The 14,234-nt window shown below is 40.7% G+C and overlaps 1 protein-coding gene across 2 annotated transcripts in view; it reads left to right on the plus strand.

Annotated features, from left to right (window-relative positions):
* The window catches only part of EXOC4 (exocyst complex component 4), a gene marked incomplete at its 5' end in the record, with an annotated part of 817,732 nt that overhangs the window by 692,813 nt on the left and 110,685 nt on the right, over positions 1 to 14,234 (plus strand). For both annotated transcript variants that reach the window (XM_082846389.1, XM_082846390.1), the window contains one exon: positions 8,924 to 9,102. In XM_082846389.1, coding sequence (XP_082702515.1) covers positions 8,924 to 9,102 — 179 coding nt within the window. The remainder of the gene's footprint in view (positions 1 to 8,923; positions 9,103 to 14,234) is intronic.

Consider the following 14,234-nt stretch of genomic DNA (forward strand, 5'->3'; position numbering starts at 1 on the left):
GGAAGTGTTGAAGATTGAGCAGTTGTAAAAAGCAGGAGTGATAGATGGAAGTGTCATTGTGACATCTCGTAAGAATCACTCGGTATTATTAGGAATCTAGGTAGGTGACCTGACCTTTTTATAACCTTCATCAGTTTAAGCTCTGACAGATAATGGCTAAGTGGTCTTTACAGGTTACCTTAACATGTCTCAGTTTCTCTGTCTATACAACAGAACTAATTAATCCCATGCCAAAGAATTTAATCAAGTTCCAGCTGCAGTGAATATGGTCAGACATCTTATTAGGTCTAGTGTAAGTCAAGGTCTGATCCAGAAAACAGAAACCACTTCAAGTATTCCCATAAATTCCTTCAAGTGGGAATTAAATGTAGGGAATTTGTTATTACAGGTGAATGAGGATCTGAGTGTCAAGCAGAGGACGTTAGGAGAACCTGTAGATTAGCAACAGCAAGGAGCCACTGCCTCCCTTTAGCTCTTTCCAAAGGGAAGAGCCATTTACTGGAGCACAGAGGTACCCAAAGGAATTTGGGGTATGGTAGGAGCTAGAGCCAAAAAGGAGGTGTGTCTGCGGTTGGAGACAGGACCCAAGGCAGAGGCGGAGGGAGAGGAACAGCAATGCCCTGACTTCTCCTTCCCCTTTAGCCTTCAGTTTCCCACCAGGGCCTCCCATTGTCAGAACCCAGCTGAGAACGTGGAAAACAGCTGGCAGGAGTCAACCCCTGCCTCTCTCTGATACAGATCACAGCAAAGGTGAGGAAATGGATCTTAGGGCGAACAAGCTTGGACTTTCAGGGTTCACCCCCTTTTTATTCTGTATCCGTTAAAACTTGGTGCTTCTGCCCAATTCAAGGTAACTACTCATCATTTAAAGGAATTCTCCCTCTCTCTCCAACAAGGGTGAGTCAGCCTCATCCATCATTGAATTCATCTCAAGTCTAGGATCTCTGCAGTCCCATGTCAAGGCAGATGTGATTCCTCATGTACGGTGACCTCTGAACTAGAATGGAAAGTTAATACTACCAGCTCCTCATGTAAAATAGTAGAAGAAATAGCACCTCACACCCATTAGGATGACTATTATTTTTAAAAATAAAATTAAAAATAAAATGGAAAATAATAGATTTTGATGAGATGCGGAGGAATTGGAACCCTTGTGCATTGTTGGTGGAAATGTAAAATGATGCAGCCGCTCTGGAAAACAGTTTGGTGGCTCCTCAAAATGTTAAACATAGAATTACCATACAAGCCAGCAATTCCATTTCTCTGTATATACCCAAAAGAATTGAAAGCAGAGATTCAAACTGATACTTGTGCACCAATGTTCATAGAAGCATTATTCACAATAGCCAAAAGGTGGAAACAATTCAGATGTCCATCCACAGAAGAAAGGATAAACAATCAATGAAATACACAGCCTTAAAGAGGAATGAAATTCTGATACATACTATAACACAGGTGAACTTTGAAAATATTATAAGTGAAAAAAGCCAGACACAAAGGGGCATATATGATTCCACTTATATGGGGTACCTGGAATAGGCAAATTCATAGAGGCAAACTATAGAATAGTGGCTCCCAGGGACTGGAAGGAGGAGGGAATGGGAAGTTACTCTTTAATGAGTAGAGGGTTTCTATTTGGAAGATGGAAAAGTTCTAGAAATAGTGATGTTGGTTGTACAGCATTGTGAATGTACTTAATGCCGTTAAACTGTACACTTAGAAATGATTCAAATGGTAAGTTTTATGTATATTTTGCTACAAAAATTAGGAGTTTGGGATTAACAGATACACACTACTATATATAAAATAAACAATAAGGACGGGGAACTGTATTCAATATCTTGTAATAACTTATAATGGAAAATAATCTGAAAAAGAATATATATATATATACACAACAGAGTCACTTTGCTGTACACCTGAAACTAACACATATTGGTAATCAACTATACTTCCGTTTAAAAAAAAAATAAGGAAGTGGAAAACAAAAAGAAACCCTTGATTAATATATGCATAAAAATGCCGGGCATGGGGCTTCCCTGGTGGCGCAGTGGTTGAGAGTCCGTCTGCCGATTCAGGGGACACGGCTTTGTGCCCCGGTCCGGGAAGATCCCACGTGCCGCGGAGCGGCTGGGCCCGTGAGCCATGGCCGCTGGGCCTGTGCGTCTGGAGTCTATGCTCCACACCGGCAGAGGCCACAGCAGTGAGAGGCCTGCGTACTGCAAAAAAAAAAAAAAAAAAAAAAAAATGCAAGGCTGCTGCAGCCTCCATTTCTCTAACTGGTCACATTTCTCTAATTGGTGACATTTATTACTTCCTTCTTCTACCATCCATCCCATGTTGCCCTTGCCCTGTGCCAGCGCTCAGCCGCTTAGAGTGTTTAGCCTATTTGTGTTGAACTGAGCCTTTGTTCCTGAAAAAGGCTGAGTTCTTGGCAGTTCTGCCTTTAGTCGGCTGCTATGGGTTTTTTTCCGTGACTGTTACTATGGACCTGGAAATACTAAAAGGGGTTCCAGTGAATCTGATGTAGTCCTCTCTGCCTTTACTTCATAGAAGCAACTCACTTTGCCCTTGGCAATTGAGGTCAGTTCTTCCAGGCATCAAATTGACCCCTTTGAAACTGCCTGTTGGTTCAGTAATGTGAGAAGCCCAAAAGAGCTGGTTGACAATCTCTCTTACCCATATAATTTAGTCATTGTTGTATTTTCTGGTGGAAGCATTCCTTCCTGAGTGCCTCTAGACCAAAGTTGTGGGAACAGGAGCAGAAACCTCCGTGAGTAGTTTTAATAATGAGAAGAGGGACCATTCCTACTTCTAATCCTTGGATTCCCAGACCTATACTTTCTTGTTATTGGAAAAATAAATAAATAAATAACAGCACTATATATTGGTCTCCTGAGTCAGAGTACCCCAGCACTCCAGCCTTGTACATGTTGTCTCCCAACTGCACCATAGCTGAATCCTGCATCAGCCATTTCTCCCGGTAAGTTTCTTGGCCAGCAACACTGTTGAATAGCATACCATGATTGTGAATAAGAGCTTGAATAAATCTCCTGGGAGTGGTGCTCCTCGAAACATTTCTGGCAAGGAAAGCAATTCCGTACTCAGAGTGGGTACAGCACTGCCCCCTCCAGGACGCAAGGCGTCTGGTCGTCTGCTTCTCCACCTGAGCCAGCCAGTGTCTTTCCCCTGCTCTGTTCTGGATCATAGGGGACTGCCCTTTGTACAGTGTTTCCTGGCTCTTGGGGCAGTTATCTTACAGCGGGACAGCAATGGGAAGTAGTAGTAGAAGATTTGGGGAGTGGGACAGGGTCTGAACATGTATGTTATGTGGTCAAATGTAGCCCAGATCTGCAAATCAGTCACTTTGGAACTATTTGTGATGTTTCTTTCATAAGTGCATTTAGTCTGCTGAAAGTGCACTTTTTTTTTTCCTTCCTAAGATTTCAGGGAATAACAGAATTATTTAAAGACTAAATGGAGACAATTTTCACATCTTTGGCAAACTTCTCTTAAATGAATTGTCAGATCGACCTCTTTAAAGATTATAATTGTGTGGTAAAATTAAATTAAACAGGTTTTACACTCTTGGCAAAGTTCTCTTAAATGATTTCTTGTCAGATTCAAGCTCTTTAAAGATTATAATTGTGTGGTAAAATTAAACTGAACAGGTTTAACACACTCCTTCAGTGTTTTAGGCTTCTACGTGAGCATGTTGGCCTACCGATAACAAAGGTGACTTCTCACATAGGTTCAGTGCCTGAAACATACGAGTTTTGGGTTCTGATGTCTGTTCCTGGGTATATCAGAGAATCTTTAGGCCATGACTGAATGCCTCTTATTTCACCTTCTCCAGATAATGATTATTCTGCTGCCCATTTCACATAAACATATTGAATATCTTCAGTAAATAATGTGCTTTCATAATAAGCAGAAGATGAAGGCTAAGTAAAAATTCAGATCTAGAAAGAAGAAACAGTACTAACTCAGATGCTGGGGGTAGTCACTCTAGCCATGAGACCTCCACAGTGGACACTGACTGCCATCAGTGTTTTTGGTTTTTTTGAGAACATTTTTTTTTTTTTTTTTTTTTTGCGGTTCGCGGGCCTCTCACTGTTGTGGCCTCTCCCGTTGCGGAGCACAGGCTCCGGACGCACAGGCTCAGTGGCCATGGCTCACGGGCCCAGCTGCTCCGTGGCATGTGGGATCCTCCGGGACTGGGGCACGAAGCCGTGTCCCCTGCGTCGGCAGGCGGACTCTCAACCACTGCGCCAACAGGGAAGCCCCGAGAACGTTTTTTAAAAATTGAAGTATAGTTGATTTACAGTGTTTCAGGTGTACAGCAAAGTGGTTCGACAATACAAATACATATATATCTATTCTTTTTCAGATTCTTTTCCATTATAGGTTATTACAAGATACTGAATATAGTTCCATGTGCTATAGAGTAGGTCCTTGTTTATCTATTTTATGTATAGTAGTATGTGTCTGTTAATCCCAAATTCCTAGTTTATCCCTACCCCCCTTCCCCCTTTGGTAACCATATGTTTGTCTTCTATGTCTGTGAGTCTATTTCTGTTTTGTAAATAAGTTCGTTTGTATCATTTTTTTAGATTCCACATATAAATAATATCATATGATATTTGTCTTTCTCTGTCTGCCTTACTTCACTTAGTGTGATAATCTCTAGGTCCATCCATGTTGCTGCTAATGGCATTATTTCATTCCTTTTTATGTCTAGGTAGTATTCCATTGTGTGTATACACACACACACACACACGCACACACACACACACCATATCTTCTTCATCCATTCATCTGTCAGTGGACATTTAGGTTGCTTCCATGTCTTGGCTATTGTAAATAGTGCTGCTATGAGCATTGGGGTACACGTACCTTTTCAAATTATAGTTTTGTCTGGATGTATGCCCAGGAGTGAGATTGCTGGATCATATGGTAACTCTATTTTTAGTTTCTTAAGGAACCTCCAAACTGTTCTCCATAGTGGCTGCACCAATTTACATTCCCACCAGCAGTGCAGGAGGGTTCCCTTCTGACTGCATCTTGAGCAAGCCTGAAGCCACGGTCTTAACCAGCTTTTAGACCAACCAACCATTGCCTCCAGTTGGGCTCAAGTAACTGTAATACCCGTGTCCTCCAATTTTCCAGGTTAAAATGCTTGATGCGTCCATCTGGAAGGTTTTCTCATTTGTGGTAGGGCTTTCAGGTGTTTGGTAAACATGTTCATTGGAGAAAGTATAGAAAATACAGAGAAGCACAAAGCATGATCCAGTCACACAATTAAACATTTTGGCATATAGATATCCAATCTTTTTTCAGTTCATATAGATATATAATTATGTTCTTTTTAAATATAGAGTGACTACAGTTTTTTTTTACTCAACTTCATATTATGGCTAAAAATAAACTATATCAAACATTTTTTCTATGGTATCAAATATTTTCTACTATGTAATTTCTAATGACTGCATAGTTCTCCACAGTGTGGATATGCCATAATTTATTTAATAAATTAGAGGGTTTAGGAAAAAATCTGTAGTTGAGCAGCTAGAGCCATCCCCTTAAGGTTATTGTAACACATAAAACCCGTCCACCAAACTCTTTGACATACACAAATCCTCGAAGGAATGGTTTTTCGTGTGAAATGGTTATAGCTGTCAATCATTTGTTCTCCATGTCATGGTTCTGGTGCTCTCTCCAGGTTTTTAGGGGGTGATTATGGATTCCTGTCAAATGAGATGTCTACTATGTATTCAACACGAGGCAGTTTGTATTTTTCTCCATCTATTGCTTTCCCATCGGAGGAAGTTAAGCAAATCTCTGTGAGCCAAAGGGGAGTGGGATAGACGTCTAGTGCTGGCAGCACACGGCAGACATGCCCGGGTCCCAGAGATCCCGCGTAAGTAGATTAGACTGCTACATAAATACATTTGTCTTGATTGTCACATTCCACCCAGGGTTACACCTACATGCGTAAAAATGGCTCCAAGCCTGTTTTTCAAAGGCAGTTTGCCTCCCTTGTTGCTTTTTAACCACCCAGCTCACAGGCATTTTTTGTGTTATAGCTATCAAAGATGATTAAGGGGCTGGGAGAGCTGATATATAAGGACAGATTAAGAAAACTAAATATTTACAACTTGACTGAGTGATAGCCAAGGGGAAGATACTATAACTGTCTGCTGGGCTCAAATCATGGAAGAAATACTGTTTTGCTTTCCCCAGTAACTCAATTTTAGGGATATCTAAATTCAGAGAAAGTTTTCTGAAGATGACATCACTTACGCTAATTAGATAATTGTGTCAGTTGAAATTACATTTCACTGCTTACTAGCAGAGACTTGGAATAGCAGTGGCTTAAACAAATAAGGTTTCATTTTCTCTCTATAACATGAAGCCCAGAAATGTATCGTCTGGGACCATGTGGCAGTTCCATGACGTCATCGGTGCCCCCATGCCCTCCTGGCGCCATTATTCTCAGCATGATATTCGTACTCAAGGTCACCTGGTATTTGAAGAAGAGCTACCACAGCTTCACTTACCTTGGCTGAATTCCAGAAAGGGGAAGGCAAAAGAGGTCCCTGCCAACTAAGACTGCTTGGAAGAACTTTCTCGGAAGCCCATTTCCTGATTCCAGTTTATATCTTATTGACCACCACATCAGCAAGAGGGGCTGGGAAACTGAGCAGGGTTTTTGGTTTGGTTGATTTTGTTTTTACGTTGGGTACCTTGCTTACCACAGCGATGTCAAGGTCCTTTGACTGAGAAGGCATGGGAACATGGCTGCCGGGTAGGCAACTGGTGGTTTCTGTCGCAATGACTTACCTCTTAAAGATTCTGAGAAGTCTGGACTCTGAGACACAGTGACATTTGCTATGATGTTCCATTTGTAAAACTAGCCCTTGCGATCTAATTTATTTACTTCACGTCACTCATCTATTTCAATTTATTTGTCACAGCATACCCTGGGTTGATGCTAAATAAACCAGCCATCTCAGCAGACCTAAGAATAATAATAACTACAACTTACTAGCTTTTACCCAGTTCCATGCACTGTGTTACGCACTTCACATCACCTGAATGGTTTGCTTCAAAATACTCCAAGGGGGATGGGGAGTAGATATGGATAAATGAAATAATACTCACCATGAGTTGCTAATAATTGAAGCTGAGCAATGGGTATGTGGAAGTTTGTTATTATTTATATCCTCTTCTCTCTCCTTTTGTGATAACGGAAATTTTCCCAGTAAAGATCTTTAAATCACCTCATCTACATCTTACATTATTTCATATGAGGTCGGTACTATTACCCCTAGCTAACAGTGCTCAGGGCAGTTAAGCAGCATCACACAGTGAGTGAGTGGCAGATTTAGGATTCAGACCCAGGTCTGCCTGACTTAGAAGCCTGTGCTCTAACCCTTATTATTCAAAGAAAGCATGCTTCCCCCATAAGGAGACTAAACTTCATCAGAAATGTAGATTTTCAGGCCCCACCCAAGCCCTATTACAGGACCCCCGAATAAGGTTTGTTTGCACACCCGGGGTTCCCATGTTCTGTCCACTGCACTGTTATTGCCTTCGTAGCCACAACTTAACCAACTCAATCGTGAGTTTCCCATAAAAAATGTTACCCTCTGTTGAAGCAAGAAGCCTTATCATGAGTCACTGCTTGGTAGCATTTAATAATAATTGAATAGGCATTTAATTCGGAGCAGTTAACCTCTTTCAACCTTGAGTGTCTGCTGTAGTGCTGAGCACTAAAGTCCTGTGTCAGTTAAGCACCATTCTGACTGTGTGTCAGCTGCTAATAATCACTGCTTGCTTGAAACTTGGTTTGGTTTGTTCCATTGAAATAACGCCCTTGCTTCTGTTAACTTAAGGTGTTGTGAGTTTTAAAAGTTTGGGGACTTAACAGAAAACTGTTCAGCTACCTGTTCTACCTTCCGGCAGCATCATCTCTGCTTACCCACCTCTGTATAACTTTCCTGAAAAGACATGCTTTTTCTCCCTAACATCTTCAGTCATCTTGTATCATTTCAGCCCTGTTTTTGAAAGAAAGGGAACTATGGGTCAGTTCTTGTGTGTCCTGTAGGCAGAACATCAGCCTCCATTTCTCCATCTGTGCCTTGGCTGTGCCATATGGTCTTTAGGATCCCTTCCAATGTCAGTCTTCTCTAACCCCACATAACGTGATTTTTCAAGCCCCCCAAAACAAAAACATTATGAAGACACTGGACTGTATGTGAAATCTACTTGATTATGTTTTTTCAGCCAGTAAAAGGATCCCTCATTGATTCGTACTCGTTTCTCTGTCCGAATAATGAATGCCTTGATGCTGTGTAGCTTCCTTGCCTCAGATCCGTGTTAGAACAAGTAAATGAATGAATGAATAAATGAATGAATGAGGTCTGTCGTCCATCTCAACTATAATATGCTTTCTCAAAGAGGCTGTGCCCTCCGCTTTTGAACAGGTTAAAAGATTTTCAAGCTGCCAGGTGAATGTGTTTGTTTTATGTATTATAATCACCTTCAAACCGTGCATATACTTAACACCCTAAGCTGTTCTTCAACTTCCATAGCAGAAGAGGTAAGGGAAAAACCTACAAAAGAGCAGGCATCAAAGCCATCCCCTGGGACCATCACTGTATAGGTCAGGCCCATGCTGGTTGAGGGTACAAGCATCAGAGTCGCTTCATTCTTCTTCCACGAACTCTTTCTCCTACAAGAGTAATTTGAAGCCAGTTTATGTATAAGATAATGTTCTCACAAAATTAAACCTAGGAAAAATAGCATGCTGTAGTATAGTGACAACAACAACCATTTTGCTAGACATGCCTTAGAATGTCTTGTCCACCCCTATCTTTTCCATGCTATAACTAAAGTGTGTTTCTGATTTGTTTTGCAGAGCAGCCTTTGGCAAGGAGTCAGAAGTTCTTATTGGGAACCTGGGTGATAAATTAATCCCTCCACAGGACATCCTCCGTGATGTCAGCGACCTCAAAGCCTTGGCCAACATGCATGAGAGCTTGGAATGGTTAGCAGGTCGAACAAAGTCGGCTTTCTCCAATCTTTCTACATCCCAGAGTAAGTACCAGCAGGGTGGTTCCTGTGGGGACAGCTGAGGAACTAGACTGAATACTTTCATTTGAAATGCGAGTGTGTCTACACATCGCCATAAGGGGACATGTCCGAGTTGTTGGAAGATCTGTGCAAGAATTCTGCTTGTGCTGAGCCTCTGGTACTTTGTCATTCTGTGAAAGGAAGTAATCTCAGCTTCCCCATGTGGGGCGTGGGAAGCCAAAAAGGTCCATGTTAACATAGCTTGATGTTAAACCTTAGAAACACCGGATTGTGTAAGATTGAACCACTGTGTCTTAGCACAGAAAGCAATACATTTTGTCCTTCTTACAACTTCTCAAGGGTAGAAACTGTGTCTCAGAGCTCAAAGCTGAGCACGCGGTTGATGTTTTCACTTTAACTGATAGAAAACGAATGAAAAAGTATCTAAAAAGAGAATAATAGAAGTGATCAAGTTGCTAGAAAACAGAGACAACGAGAAAAACATTTATTCTGGAAAAGAGATGGCTGAAAGATAACCTCATTATACATCTCAAGGAAATTAAGGAATAGGGTCTGAAGTAAAAATGGGAAACCTTTTTCTATCAATGACCAATGAGCAATTATTTCAAAAATAATTTGAAAACTTTGGGACACATAAACTTTATTCAATAAGTATAGCACAAATGTTTTTTAAAAGCATTAGTTCAGAAGTGTTAAACAGTTAAAGGCAAAGAAAAATGATATGAAGAGGGAATAAAGGAGATGGGAGATTTGAATGCATGAATGGAGGGACAGAAAACAGGATAGAAAAAAGCAAAATCACAGCAAGAACATGAAAGAAACTGAATCAGCTCTGAAGTTAGTATTAGAACGAACTGTTAGAAGATTGTTAGAAGGAAAAAGCTTGTATTATTTGGACTGTGGACTTCAAAGAAAGTTATTTTTTATCATTGTCTCTTGAAAAGTTATTATTGCTTGATTAGCCATGATTTCCAGCCCAGAGAGGGAGAAGATGTGGATGAAATAAACCAGAGTAAATTATGCCCTGAAACGCAGGCCCCACGGGCAGAGTCTAGGAGACCTTTGAATGCTCACTTACTTATGATCTCATGCTGATTGTGTAGCTGTCCTGGGAGTCAACAGGGGGTGAGGAAAGCAGATGGAAGGAGGGGGCTTCTGAGATTACGTATTCTGCTTTAGAAATCTTCTTCAAATATTACTTTTTATTTATACTCTTATGTTTGCACTTTTTAGTATTTAAAATAGTACTTTTAGCTGATGATAAAATTGTACATGTTTATTCTTAGAAATGTATTCACCTACTAAGGATAGTTTGGACTCAGTATCGGGTCTGAGCAGACTCTGCCTAAGTAGGTATCCTTGAGAGGTTTTCAACTTTATAACGACCTCATATCAGGGAACCTGTCACAAGTAGTAGTCAGAATGAGCCATTTTATCTCCCAGACTCACCCGACTCCACCAAAAAAAAAAAAAAAAAAAAAAAAGTCAGCAAGAGCTGACTCCCTTTTGCTAGTTGCAAAATAAACAGCTCTGAAAAGGGACCAGATGCCTCTTTTCCTAGTTTCCTTTGACTCTTGCAAACGTAGGGCTGCTTGGGTTGGTTTGTTAGTGATGATTGGAAGGAGTCCTCTCGTTCGGTGGGCCATCGAAGTCCAGTATTTCATAATGCAGTCTCTTATTTTGGCAGCACAGCCTCCCAGGTTTCTGTTCTGTCCATCCTAAAAGAGCTCCACGAGGCAGAATAGGACACAGCCTCCACAGCAAGCCACTGAGTGATTCACACAGTCTAACCTGGCTTCAGCTGTTCTCAAAAAGAGAAAGATGCTCTGTGAGTTACGGTCAACTTTGTAACTGCACCATTTACCTGTTCTGTTCACGTCACCGAGAGTCCCTAGTACAGCTGATGTCTAATTCACGTCTTCCAGCACCTCTGTTATTCTGACAAAGACCTCTTGTCCCATGCCCATTAATACCTCTCATGTGCTCAGTTCCGTTTTATAGGCTGTACCCTCTCAGTTCCTTTCAGGGTGATTATTCCAGCCAGTGAGTGATTTAAGTGACTGTTAGCATTTTGACGATCAGTGCAAAGCCCAAGTGAACTGTAATCACTACTTATGTTGTCTCTGTAAAGACAGAGCATCCAGCAAACCTGGTTTATTCTGCTAACAGTATGCCTTGCTCACCCACACGGGGCTGTTCTTTGAATTCCCAGGAGGGATGCCCACTGATGTTTATAATTTGAACAAAGCAGGGAATGGGTTACTTTGATTGGCCATGTCAGTGTGACTTTAGAAAGGGAATAAAGGACAGCTCTTTATTATTCTTTTGAAAAGTGAACCAAATGATTACCTCAACAAAAGTGTTGCCAAGTCTGGAGACTCGATAGCATGAAGAAAATGCCAGACTGTTGTCTAGCACTCACAGAGACTCAGGATGGGGAAAAGGCAAGAAAAGAAGCGTAGAAGTTTCTTTTCTTGTCCACATCCTTTAACTATTTGGTATGGTAAATGCCATGCTTTCTTATAATTAAGAAGCTACTAGTAGAATGGAATGGAGGAAGTTTGCAGAAAATTATTTTCATAGTAGAAAATCTCTTTAGATATTAATAGCAGTATTCTCCTCCACCTGAAATATCTCATGTCACAGTGAAGAGAGTATTGCATTTTAGTGGCAGAGCATGGCTGGCCACTTGCCCAGGAGATAAGAGTTGACCGTTTTTTCAAAGACAGTTTTTTCATCTCTTTTAGTATTTGCCTAAGCATCACTCTGTGTTCTTTACATTTAAAAGAGTCTCCTCACCTCCTGTAGATCCTGACTACTCCAAAGGCACTGCTCTTACTTTCACAGTCCATGGTTCCTGCTCCATTTCTCCTGGTATTCCCCTGCTCAGCCTTCCTTAAACCTGTTCTACTTAAGATTCTTTCTGTTGAAAGTCACAGCCCAATTAAAAGAAAAAGAATGCATCGATTTATAAAACTGGTAAATCAAAAGACTTCAGGTGTGGCTGGATCCAGAGGTTCACAAGATAACACCATGTAACAGACATGTTTACACACCTGCTCTCTCTCCCCCACTTTCTCTATTTTTGGTGTATTCCCTTTATTGCTTTCCGTCTCAGGTAAGACCTTTTCGTATGGCAACATCCTTGGTTACCAGCAGCCCCAAGATTATTTGATCCCAGACAAAAAGAGCATTTTTGCCAACAGCTCCTGAAACAGTCCTAGAGAAGACTTGGATTGACCTAACTTGACCTCCTCTCATGGGTCTCTCAGGTTCTCTCTGTATATGCCTAGTTTTCTGACTCTTTACCCACGACTCAGTCTCCTACTCCCACTTCTAGAATGTCTGTTTTAACAAATATGCTTTCAGTGCAAGGAAGTTGAGCAGAATCATATGTAGCGTTGGGCATTCAGGATCTAGGTTTATACATATTTTCTCTCATTGATCACAATTTCAACCTTGTAGTAAAGGCACAGGATAGTATCTGTAATATCTGCTGTTTGTAACAATCCTAAATAAGAAGTCTGAGATTAACTGTTATGGTTAAGAAAATTCTCAGAAAATTGTGACCTAGATAAAAATTAAGAGTGTATTCAATTGGAACACTAATGATTTTCTTTTCTGTTTTATCCCTTTGTTTTAAGGATGTGTTGCCTTTAAAAATAGGGTACAGAGAACTTGAAGGGGGCTCCAGAGCTTGTTTTGACTGCATTTGCTTCCTCAAGGGGACACCTCCTCTCTTTCTCGGATTCTGTAAAAAAAAAAAAATCTCCAGGGTTAGAGAATCTAAAACTTCCTTGATTATATATTCTGCTCTTTAAGTAACCTTACCATCGAGGAGGTCATCTGTTTTTTATTAAAGTCCCTTTGCTTCAGTCTAAACCTCTTTCTTCTGTCCTATTCTTCAGAAATTAAATGTTGAATATTTTTTCTATGAAATCCTTTAATGTGTCTGGAAACATTTCCCTGGTCTCTACCTGCCCATCTCTGGATATTAAAAACTTTTGGCTTGAGGGTCCCACCCAGTCTCTGAGTCCAGGGCAACCAAATCTAGCAGAAGTAGGAGCCCAGATCAGGCCCAAGTTCGCTTACACTCTCTCAGATGGTGGTTTGACTGTTAGCCTTTGTGAATGTGGCCCGTGTTGCAAGTTCCTTCAACACCAGTTGTATCCCCTTCTGGCTCCCTCAGCTCCTGTTAACCGCAGTTCTTGCTGTGCCCACGTGCATTGATAATAAAAAGTCATACTGTAATCTTTTTTTTTTTTTTTGCAAAACCACAGGGTCAAATAAATCTCATAATTTTGGTTCCTGGAATTGGTTCATGAATTGCAGTATTAGTTATGCAGTTATTTATATACTTCTTTTTTCTTGTATTGTGGTAAGATATACATAACATCAAACACACCATTTGAACTGTTTTTAAGTGTGCAGTACAGTAGAGTCACGTGAACTCTGTGTTTATTACTATGCAACAGATCTCTGGAACTTTTTCATCTCACATAACTGAAACTCTGTACCCACTGAACAATAAATACCGTATTTCCCCCTCTCCCCCAATCCCTGGTCACCACTTTCCACTTTCCATTTCTATGAGTTTGACTACTTTTAGATGCACCCTTATAAGTGGAATCGTGCAGTATTTGTCTTTTTGTGACTGGCTTATTTCATGTAGCCTAATGTCCTCAAAGTGTTATAGCATATGACCGGATTTCCTTCTTTTTTAAGGCTGAATAACATTCTGTTGTATGGATATACGACATTTTCTTTATCCAGGCATCTGTCAGTGGACATTCAGAGTTCACCCACCTCTTGGCTATTGTGAATAATGCTGCAGTGACACATAAGTGTGCAAATTATACTTCTTTCTTAAAGCAGAGCTATTATTAGGGATCTTAGAAATCATCTGGTCTAACTCAGATGTTTTGCACGTGGAGGAATCAAGGCTTCAGAATGGTCACTCTGCATGTCTCTGCCTGAACTGGTATGGAAACAAGCCCTCAAACTGCCACTTTAATTTTCTCTATACTACATCATTGTCTTGACCATTACCAAGGTTAAGTACTGGCAGTGATAACAGTTCCATTCATACCCTATTCCTATTAAACCATCCAGGAAGGTCATCGTATTTTTTTTTT

The sequence above is a fragment of the Leucopleurus acutus genome (assembly GCF_964270905.1).
Source record: "Leucopleurus acutus genome assembly, chromosome: 9".
Lineage (NCBI taxonomy): Eukaryota > Metazoa > Chordata > Mammalia > Artiodactyla > Delphinidae > Leucopleurus > Leucopleurus acutus.